The following is an 11,829-nucleotide window of genomic DNA, read 5'->3' as shown; positions in this document are numbered from 1 at the left end:
CACATAAAATGGTACGTGCACACCGTTATCATCGGGGTATGTTTCAAAGTCATAGAATATTAGTTTTTTAGCTGGAATATGATCCACTTTTTCAGGCACGGGAAGGCTCTGGATATAACACTTATGATCATCATCATCATCATAAATTACGCCTCCGTGGGTGTAGCAGATGGACTAGGGGCATTTGTGAGGCTTAGTCTGTTTACTCAGAGGAATGTAATACAGTCGCGAACATTTTAAGCATTTTCTATGGATTTGGCATAGGCTGGCATGCATTTCAGCATGGGGGTGCCAGGTCAACTCTCTGTGTTTCATGAGACAGTATGGGGATGCGCATTGTCTGTTGCAGCGGTCACATACAACACTGTCTGATAAGGATCTCTGTGTGCCTGCGCAGTCGGTGCTAAAACAAACGTTACAGTGCCCTGAGCAGCTGTGTCCCAAATGATTATCATTACCTCTGTGGCAGAACTTGCAAAAATACTTGGAGCCGATGAACGCTCGGGGTTTTTTTACACCATAATAATGGTTGTCAAATAGGAACATGTATAACGGCTGATCATTTGGAGCGCTAGAGGTTTGAAATACATTTAGATTTTCTTTCTCGGTTCTGTAAAACACTACAATTTTACATCAAGTCACCTCTTCGAATTTTTGTATGTGGGTAAAACACACAGGCGTATGCTCGGTTAGACCCGCTTGTCTCTGAAACTCACGCCCTTTCCTCTCCGCTTCATCATCTCTCATTTCAGGAAATATGAGATGCGCAAGGTTGATTGCGAAGCAAAGCTGGTTATCTCGATTTTCAACCATGTACAGACATTTCTGCTTCCTCTGAACTATTTCACAATTTAAGGTTAGTCTCAGCAAGCACTTAGAGCCGCCCCCGCCGTTAGGATTGGCAACCGTCTGTACAACCAGCTCCAGACTTCCGTCAGTAAGCACTGAGAAATTGGATTGTATCGCCTGGTCTAACAGATCTTGGAATTGCGTCAGATCGATGCCATCTGAGGCATTAGCAATTACAGAGACGTTTCTCCGAAGCGCATCCCCCCTTAATTCAAGCTGGAGAAGGTTTCCCGGGTTAAACCTCTTATTAATGGAAACATTAACACTGATTGTGTATTTCATGGCATCATTTGGTGCAACACTTTAATGTAGGTATATGGTGGTGTAAAATTGAATGGATTGCATGTGGTCTTACTTTCTCGGCTGGTACTCAATCCTCTTATTGCACTGACAAACATTTTAATGACTAAGTTTTCATTAGTCTTTCTGAAGGGTTTCTAAAAAATTATTAATATTATTTAGAAGAAATAGACAATATCTCTTAATGCTTTTAGAGACCAAATGGACTACATCCATTTGTGTTCTGATTTTCGTGGGAACCCGAACTGGTCTGCTGTTGATAGTGTATTCGTTCCAGGAGATTGTTTACAGCCGCTTCTAATAGGGCAAAATCAGAGCTTGGGCTATTTTAACTTTCGCTGAAAAAAACCCTGTCTCTCTGATCACGTATTCTATGCAGGAGGCTGTTTACTGAGAATTCTAATAGATCAAAATCTGAAGGATTAACCGGTAGTGGAGGTAACGGGTGGTTTTCTGATGAATTATTTATCACCAAGTTATTAATCAAGTCATCTAACAGATCAAAATGAACTGAGTTTACATTCCAGGCTGACATTATGCTGTGATAAGCTCCCTCTGATATGAATGAAAAACGTAGCAAAAATACTTACTGAGCTGCTCTTCGGGGCGCATGCCATTGATGCTGCGATAAGCTGCCTCTGATATGAATGAAATGATCTTGGTTAACATACACACTTTCGTAAAACATAAAAATAAAATTGCATCACTTTTTTTCTTTTCAGGGGGTACCTGGATTCATCTCGAAGTGTGGAGAGCCTGAGTGACTAAGTGTAAGACTTTTGTCTGAGTGTTTTACCCCCTGTTTTTGGACCTCTCTTACAAAAAAACACAGTGCTGTGATGAGGAACATATGGTATAGGCTCTGTTTTAACCATCTAAATAATTACCCCCAATAAATAACTCAGACATCCGTTGTCTCATGTTTCCCATTGGTCAAAATGTGCAAAATCACTACTCTGTTTTAGCTGTATGTCCATTTTTGTTTTATTCATCTCACACTACATAATAACGGCTGTGTCTTTTTTAAATAGCTGTTTCGCACCTCTGCAATTACTCAAACCTAACTCAAGGACATCTGTCGTCTCCTCTTTTGAAACTAAATATCTGGTCAACTCTATTTAATATACAAATCGCTACTATACTTTCTATGTACCATTTGTTTTATTCACTATATAACATTACAAACAGAAACCCCAATAATAATGGTTATGTATTTTTTTTTAAATAGCTGTTTCATGCCTCTGGAATTACTCAGACCTAACTCAAGGGGCATCTGTTGTCTTCTCATTTGAAACTAAATATCAGCTCAACTCTATTTAATATACAAATCACTACTATACTTTCTATGTACTAAGCGGGACAACGCTTCTGATTGGATAACCTTTCACCTAGAACTGTCAAATCGAGTTTGATGAAAGCTGGTATCTATACTGTGTGTCATGTGGTGAAGTAGAAGTACCTCAAAACCGCACACTGCCTCAGTAAATGTACTTTGTCTGGCTCCACAGGTGAGCACAGTTGTTGTTATTACCTGTACAAACAGGAGTGAAAGGTGTACCTGGTCGAGACCATCTGCAGACCATTGGAGGGCATGAAACATGCTGTTCCCGTGGCGATATCCCATCAGCATCACAGTCCGCCATGCTGTGCTGGATGCCAATTGGCTGTGTCAGCCTCCGGCTGCTATCTCACTGGGACCAGCAGGGAAACTGGTCTTAAGTGGCGCTGAGACAGAGAATAGTTTAAGGTTTCATAGACTAATGGTTATTTTCACTGACAGATACATAGTAAAATGTACTCATCATAGTTTCTGCAAGCCCACCCTTCATATGTTTAGTTTTGTCTGGCCTACTGACCAAAAGCCTCATATCTTCAGTTACTGTCACCAAACAAAACAGCTGACCTCCACTTTTCAGACGCTGGGACCAGATATTAGATTTAATAATCCTCAGTTTTCAAGAAAATTGGAAAACATGACTGGTTTTTAGTTGTTGTTGCAAAATTGTAACACAACCAGAGGAACGATCCTTCAGTTCTGAAACCTCCTGGTGGCTGGATGTCCACTACAAAGATGTTATTAAATGTTATTTTTCCCTAAAAACACGCACACACTTTCTTCAGCCATGCTACCCCCAGTAAACTGGTTGGCCTTTCACACTGCCGCCTGCCTCTCCCAGCTCTCCTGGCCTGGCAGGCGCTGTCAGCCTGAAGGACAGCCTCCCTCTGTGACAGGTTGAGACTGTGTAATTAACATGGAGGTATCAGGTAAACAGTGAGGACGGCCCAGCAGGCTTCTGATTAAAGGCCTGGGTGTTGCTTCACAACACCCTGCTGGCCAATAAACACCACTAATGGCATCAGGACCCCTGCCCGCAGCCCTCGCCACAGTTAGAGGACAACAAGGACACTGATGTACAGTGGAAAGTACCAACAGCTGATGTAAAGCTGGAGGGAAGATGAAGGCAGGGAAACTGAAAACTTAAAATGTGGGTCTGGAAAGTTTGTATTTAGGGTTTGTAGTCAGCTACAGGAGCCAGGAGATCCACTGGTGTTCAGCACACATTGCTCCAAAAGAGGCATGCCTTCAAGATGTTATATAATTATCAAGGGTTATGTTTGCCTGGCCACCCAGAACTTTATATCTGGGTGAAGCGATCCCCAACATCTCAGTCTGATCAGAGTTTAAAAGCAAAATGTTTCTGAACATCCAGGTTTTCAAAGGAAATAAGCCAGTCTCAAGCTGAGTCATACCACAAACATCACTGATCATGGAGAAATATAAATAGAAAATAACAAAGGGCCAATAACGGAGCCTTGTGACACTCCAAAATTAACATCAGGAAAAGTTCACAAAGTCTGAGGCACTGGGAAGGAAACTTCAGGTTTGGAAAACGTCGTCTTAGAGTTTGATAGAATCAGTTTACAGCCTCAAAACTTCTGTACTATTTGTACTAAATTAGTGTGGATTTTTTTTGTCTGTTGCTATCACAGATTATTTTTGATGCGGATTCCACAGTGTGACAGCTCTGGGGTACATGTTTTCTCATTTATCTGGCAGCAGCTCTGTGTTAAGCTGCACACAGCGGCCTGTTCAACAGGCTGCTCAATGCACTTGGCTTAAGGAAATGAAATGTTCAAAGAGAGTAAACAAGTTAGTAATCTCCTTATTGAAATGAATGAGAGGGACAGACAGATGTAGTAAATGCAGCTGGGTGGGGGGACTAATGATCCTATTAGTTTGGATAAGAAGCTGCTGAGCATCAGACAGCAGGTAAAGATGAGGAAGATGGAGCAGATAAACAGGGATCCCATCAGGAACAGACGAACGCCCTCCAAACGTCACACAGACTTTACACTTTATCAGGACACTCTGAGATCAAACACAGTGAGGTGTGAGGAGTGAGAAGCCAGCAGACGGAGTGAGAAGTGGCTGTTACCTTCAGTTTTCACCCTGCGTGGACCAGGATGCCGTTTACAGCATGTTTCAAATGAACCTGAAGATTTGCTCTAAAACTGCACCAGTCAGACGCTGGGTAGTATTTACACAAAGGCAGATGGTAATTTCTAATTTTGTGGCTGTGCCAAAACGACAAACACCAAAAAGAACTGGTACAGAAGTGTACTGTCTCTTGTCGCGAAACAGCCCTCAAAAACCGAGCAAGCATTAATAGCAGATAAAGACAGAGGAACACAGTCGTATGGTAAACCCCAGTTCCCTTAATTACATCTGTTTCCTTCCCATGCGTTTTTTCCTTTAGTTTTAGTCCTGCCCATTTAAGACGCAAGGAGAGAGGAATCGAGGAAACAGATTTATCATCTGAAGCTTCCAGGCACCAAGTGGCTTGTCAGTCCATAAAAGACTTGCACAAACAGTGCTCCCATGTGTCCTCGCTCGAGGCTCCTCACTCCCCGCTCCTCACAGGAAGTAGAGGAGCTTTGTCCTTGGATGGACCGGAACACCTTCCAGGTCGATTGAGGAGTGAGGAATGGCACAATATGGGAATTGGGATTTACCATCTCTTCTAGGATGCAGAAGTATCAGGGGACAGCAGCGGGCTAAATGAGGGAGTGGCCGGGCACCTGAAGCTGAAATCAGCTCATCACAAACCAACTGATGTGCAGCAACACATTCTGAACTCAAGCCATAACAGGTAACACACATACAGGTGCTGTATTTTGTACTGTTGCACCTTTACCTTGACTCAGGAGATAGAGAAGGTTGTCTCTTAACCAGAAAGTTGGTGGTTCAATTCCTGGCTTCTTCCGCCCTCATGTTGACATGTTCTCGAACAAGGCACTGAATCCCAAATTGCTCCCAGTGTGTGTGAAAGGGTCAAGGGGAAAATAGTGAGAAAGAAACAGCACCACTGAAGTACAACATACGTGCATTTATTTACGGCAGGTTCACTGAGATGTGTAAACACATTTTAGGAATTACTAATTAGTTCTCACAGCATTTTATGGTTTTAACTTTTCCCACCTTGCTGCACAAAGTGAAACCTGTTATATAAAGTTATCATCATCCCAGTGTCCAAAAATACCACACACACCTAAAGCATGTGTTTTCACTAAATCTAAACATATTGAACTCTAAGTGCCATGTTGTACGTAGTTGGTTTAAGTTGTAACAGAAGGGAAACATGGAAACGAGACATGGTGGTTACATGTCTTGACAAGCAAAGTGCCGAACAATTCCTGTAAGTAACTGCACTGTTGATAATGTAGGTGTCAGTATTAACGTGTTTCATTGTTTCCCACACAGGAGGAGGGCAGTAGAAACCAGGCTGACGTTCCGCCTTTGTTTCTTTTTCCGCCTTCGCCTGACAACCTCGTGTGATGTAAAACCTGCCATAGACAAAGGGGGTAAGTTGTCTTTTCCTTTAGGTTGTGTCAACACTGATCATGTAAACACAACAGAACGAAGACACAACAGCACGCTCACTTCCTCAATTAGCTCAGCAGTGATATCACAGGGAGCAGCTCGCCCACCTCTGTCTCGCTGTCTTCACAACAGTCTGAAAGAGTCGGACGTTCGGACGTCTGCCGCCTCTTTGAAGAGCTGCTGCTGGCGGGGGTGTTCATGCAAGATGCCGTCCATGTAAATGAGATTCACACAGATGTCCAATTTTCTGGCATGTTATGTACGAAACCAGCAGAAAGGCAGCGTTCCCTTCAAACGTGCTGACAGCTCAGAGGCAGAACCTAACACGTTGCTAAACGCTGACCTACATACACAAAGCTTCTCCACTCATACGCCGCTGGCTTGTTGTTATCATTGCTGCTGTTTTCTCTCTGCAGTCGTATGCCATCAGGTTAATATCAGCAGCACGGACAGATTACTGAACGAGCCCAGCAGGCACAGACCTGGGGCCCCCAGAGGACCCTGGACCAGGCCCTCTGTTTGTAGTGGCTGTTGATATTGTTAAAAACTCAACGCAATGATTACAGAATCACAAAACGACCACAAATAGATGCAAAACAGCAAGACAAACACAAAGAGACAAAACTGACCCGAAACAGACACAAAGTGGCCACACAGAGACACAAACCGTTGCTAAAAGACACAAAACAATTGCAACTAGAACTACCACTTTGTAGTTGCCTCCACCAGTCAGTCAAAGTAACGAGAACAGGTCAGATGTGAGGTCCCTGTGACCTTGACCTTTAACCTTTGACCACCAAAATCCAATCCATGAGTCCAAGGGGAACGCTTGTGCCAAATTTGAAGAAATTCTCTCAAGGTGTTCCTGAGATATCACGTTGACAAGAATGGGCCGGATGACAACATACTGTGATGCCTCTGGCCACGGCTGTCGACTCATGACGATCACAAAGAGACGACTAAATGACCACACACAGCGTGGCCTTGCCACTCGCGGTCATTCTGCGTCTCTTTTAGTCCAGAAGTCCTGCTCCTGTGTACGAGGGGTCGGGGGCCCTCTACACGTCTGTGTCCAGGGGCCTGATGTCTCATGATTCATCCGTGATGGCAGGATGTAGAATCCATGCTCGTGAGGTAGTGTGTGATTTCACCGGCCCAGCAGCCAAACAATGGGGATGTGTAATGATATTGTAAATACATGGTAATTAATTTCTGAGGCGTCAGTGGGCCTGAGGGGAAGCTCCTCGGCAGATGGACGGACTGATAATGTCTTCACACAGTCAGCCAGAGGATCTTTCAGTCGTTCATGTTTGACACAAGCATCTCTTCTGCCTCCACGTGTGCTATTACCGTTTTCTCTTGAAAACCTGATTTCACAGTTTGGAGCTGACGACTTGGATTTAGTCAACAGGGATGAAGTATGACTGTCCCGCTTTCGGCAGCTCACCCAGTCAGGGGGCTCACAGCTCTGTCTGCAGTGTGTGCGGCTCATGGACCATATGTTCTTCAGATTCATTGTTGAGTCAAAGTGTGATTCTGCACCCAATAAAAGAGACGGTATTTCAAACCGGCACATATGGTGGTACTGTTGCAGGCTGGCTTTGAAAACTCCCCGCTGAAGCTGAAACAGAATTTCACACGGTATTATGGGACTCTAAGCTTCCTATTCAAGAACTTTTGCAAAAGGCAAAAGGAGCCCTCCATATGGCCTCGTCTAATGCCCTCACTGTTGTGAACACCCCCACCCCCCATTAGCTGCCTGGACCTCCCCATGCAGAATCAATGGTCTAACCCTCGCACCCTTTGAGAGTATATTACTCCCTTTCATGCTTCACTTGATCAGATGACCTCTTCCCCTGCTGCTTTCAGACGAGCAGCGCTAACTCAGCGCCCCCGTCACTCCACAGCCACCAAAGGGCCGACAGATGCCCGGCGCACAGAGACCGACTGTTGGTCAGCAGTTGGCAGTTTGTGCCAGGTCACTGTCAGTGCTCCTCTCTGGATCTGTGGCTCCAACTGTGTGATGGAGGCTGGAGCTTCCTGCCGAGGCACACAGGTGTCTGCAGCACCAGTGGCTCCGTGTTGTCGCCTGTTTTCAGTGTGTTTGTTAACCACAGTGGTGATGTTGCATGGTTCAGTAGAAAGTCTCTCGGCCATTGATTTGTGCACATGAACACTCCTGAGCCCTGGTTATTTGCTGTAGCTGTGTATCTCACAGTGGCTGACACTTCTACAGTCACTGTTCTGCCACAGTAAGGTCCATCCATTTTTCTGGATTCAAGATGCATTTGTTATCTGTGAGAGAAGGTCATTTCAGGATAGGTTTGATAAAGACATTAACAGTGTTACTGCAAAATAAGGGGCAACTTGATTGGAGACATAGAGTGAAGAAAAATGATAAATGTATTTAAAAGCCATATGTACAAAGTTTCTGCTGATCTTTTAAAAAAAGTTGGGATTAAAGCCACGTGGACAAGTGTCACGCAGCTCCTCATAGCAGCGCTGTCAGTCCAGGGTCTGTGACTCAGACTGACCCAGACAATGTCACAGAGTGTTGGAAGGGGCTGGCGAGCAAGGCGGGGTTCAGTTAGCGCCTTCTAATGGAAACCGTCACTTTTGAGGGCGCCTGGCAGCTTCCCGCCTCTCTGGGCCCAGCGGTCAGAGACCCTGCCAAAATAAACCCCCAGTAACCACCCTGAACACGACCATGCCCTCCTCTCCCCCCATCACTTTGTCCAGCTCAGTTTTCACGCTCTTGGTTGTTGGCTTGATGAGGAACATCGGTGTTGTGTAATTAAATGGGTGGAAAACAGCAGAGGACATTGTTCTGTTTGTTTGGTCCAGTTACAGTAGCAGCGTGCGTTCTGAGGGGGAGGAGGGCCGAGAACCGGGCGGGCAGGGCGGGCTGCCGGGAGCCAAGTTCGTGTTGTTTTACAGGAGTGATGTTGCAGATGAGTCCTGACAGGTTGGGAGCTGCAGGCAGAGAGGACTGAGGAACACCTGGTGACATTAACTTCATTCTAAGATCATTCTCTTTCCATGCTACATGACCACATGATGTAGTTTTGTGGATACAAATGAAACAGACTTAACAAATGTCATAGTACGAAAATTTGTCAATTCTTCATTTTGCAGCTTTTCACATGTGAGTAGTTTGTGGATTCTGTCGTCTTCCACTGGTTGTCAGACAAAAGGAAGCATTTGAAGATGTGGCCATTTTCCTTCACTTCCTTTTTGTGAAACAGAGCATCTGTGTTTAGTGAAGGTGTCTGATTCTTTACCTCCATAACACATACTGACAACATATTAACAAAACAGAACACTTAACACAGGAACCGTCGACCTGTACCCCGCAAAATAAAATGTACCTACTTATCCAGATAGGGTATTGATGTTCAATGCCCTGTTCATAATATAGCACAACAACATCACACTACTACACTCACACACATCCTCTGAAGCCTGTATGGGCTTTTGAAGATCCAATTATAAGATCCTTGCTCTCATTTAACCCTGAGGTTACGTACAGTGGACTCCCCACGAGGCTTCTCCTCTCCTAATACTCCCTTACCCTCTCGAGTTCACAGCGTTAACCTGTCAATACGCAACACAAACAACACACACCCTCAGAAATGTAGTGGAGTAGAAGCATAAAGAGGCAGTGAAAGAAACTACTCAAGTACAAGCACTTTAAATTTGTACTTAAAAGTGCATTAACTCAGATCCCCCCCAGCCTGATAACCCCAGTGACAGTGGGACATGCGTCTCTCGGCTACCCCCCCCTCCATGACCCTCTGCTGCCTACAGCCTCCTGTTGTATTCCAGCGGTCTGTAAATCAGCCCCGCCTGCCGCCTAGCCAAGGTTAGAAGAAGGGTTTGTCCAGCCAGTAGTCATGTCAAAGGGTTAGAAACAAGGCACACAGTAAGAGACAAGGTATCATCAATGTCAACAATGTAGCTATAATAATAAAAGGTGGGACTGATATTGCACACTGGCATGCTGAGTTATTCAGTCTGTGGTGTGTGAGCGACAGTGTGCGGTGGTCGAAAGGGGCAGTGTGTGATTATTTAATGGCTTCCCAGACAGCAGTGGGCCTGGAGAATTCAATTTAGCATCTGCCTCTCTAAGTGTTAATCTCCTCCCTTCCCCGGCCGCCTCGCTGCTGCTGCTGCTGCTGATGATGACGATGTGCACACAGGAGATAATGTTTAAGCCCCAGCAGAGCAAAGCAAAGCAGACAAGTCGCTTATTGGCTCCATAATTACATAATTAACTTTTTGTCTCTAATCATTAAGGAGGCAATGGCTGTGATAAAAGACCCTCAGACAGAGCACCCAGAAAATCAAAAGTCAATAATCCATACAACAGCATTAAGAGGAGAAAAATCACTCAGGCTTCAGTTAACGGGTTGATTTGCTGGTGGGGGAGTGGGGGGTGTTACTGCCTCTGTAATGGCTTTTCTCTGAGTCCGTCTCAGGTCTGCAGTGCTTTACCACTCACCTGCAGCTGAGTATTGCTTTTCTTAGAAAGAGAAACAGGAGTCAGAGCAGCTGAAGATTTAAACGGTGTGTTGTGTGTATTTAAGCTTTTCTGCCTCACACTGTTCTGTATCCATCTACAAAGAACGACCCAGCCTAGAGTCCCAGTGCGGTGCTGGGCCACCACGGGCAACCAGAACAGCTCCACATTGACTCTCCAGGTCTCTGACCTCTCCTGGAGGGATGAACACTGTTCTTCCAGCACATGTTCCTTCATGTGGTGTTTTGATGACAGTGGTCGAGACGCTGTCTAAGGCCGTGACACACCAAGCCGATGGCCGGCTGTCGGCCACTGATGGCCTGTTGGTGAGTGTCTGTCTGGGCTCATCTTCCTGATGTGTCCTATGCCGTTGATACTAATCGGCCACTGTCGGCAGCTTTTTGGTCAATTCGACACGTTGAATCGGCATTGGGTTGGGTCTCGTAGGTGAGAGGGAGACCGCTTTGATTGGCTGTTGAGCTTAGCAAATCAGTGCATGAGAAGCCCCTTCAGCCTTTTGCTGTAACCTCCATGATTTCACCCATTTAGTGCAGTTTCTCCTAGTTTGTCGCCTCCACATCCTCCTCTCTTCTTCCACAACCAAAAGACCAAGTGCAGAGAACAGCAGCAGCATTTGAACTTCTTATCAGACGTATTCTCCATTAGAAGCAGCTGCAAACAGCAGCTGTGCTGAACGAAAAGTGTTTTGTTTCCACAGTCTAGCTCTCCTTTTTTCCCTTTCTGAATAATGAATACAGACACCGCCACCTGCTGGTAGGGAGTCACACAGGTGCAGAACGTACATACTAGTTGGCCATCATCTGTGCGGTGTGGTCAACCCGACTGCAGCAGTCGGCCTTTGCTGCTGCTAGTTCTTTCATGTTGGCTTGGCGCATCTCTGATCTGACACGTCGCTCCAACATCTCTGAGCTGGTGACTGTGAAGGCCATATGATTCACATCATGGTCATCCTCGTGACTTCTCGTGTCCTGAGGACGAGGGCACTGTCGGCCTGAAGGAGCCAGATTTCATCACAGGATGAAGATGATCCGTACTACACTGTGTTGATCTGCATAACCCTCCTGTAGAAGGGGACAAGTGGACCCAAACCATGCAGCAGAAACAGCCAGCAGATCCCCTGAGCCTTAGTACCAACACCAGGACTATACCTTATTAACACCTGACTGTTAATAACAGTTTGTTATTTCTCACTGGTCTGAGTCCCATATGTTGAATGTAGTTGACCACACATCCTTCTTCTCCTTCTTAATTCCTGCTT

General features: G+C 45.3%; 1 protein-coding gene across 6 annotated transcripts in view; it reads left to right on the top strand.

Moving 5' to 3' along the window:
- Positions 1-11,829, top strand: part of LOC109969087 (uncharacterized) — a 79,473-nt gene that overhangs the window by 34,239 nt on the left and 33,405 nt on the right. For 5 of the 6 annotated variants that reach the window (XM_020615742.1, XM_020615743.1, XM_020615745.1 and 2 more), the window contains 2 exons: positions 5,176-5,300; positions 5,912-6,012. In XM_020615742.1, the coding sequence (XP_020471398.1) occupies positions 5,176-5,300; positions 5,912-6,012 (226 nt within the window). Of the gene's footprint in view, positions 1-5,175; positions 5,301-5,911; positions 6,013-6,163; positions 6,259-11,829 lie in introns of those variants that run through there. The other variant, XM_020615748.1, reaches the window with a different exon arrangement.

This window comes from Monopterus albus, unplaced genomic scaffold (assembly GCF_001952655.1).
Source record: "Monopterus albus unplaced genomic scaffold, M_albus_1.0 scaffold170.1, whole genome shotgun sequence".
NCBI classification, from domain to species: domain Eukaryota; kingdom Metazoa; phylum Chordata; class Actinopteri; order Synbranchiformes; family Synbranchidae; genus Monopterus; species Monopterus albus.
The sequence above is the reverse complement of the archived record's forward strand: the minus strand, read 5'-3'. Positions and strand labels throughout refer to the sequence as shown.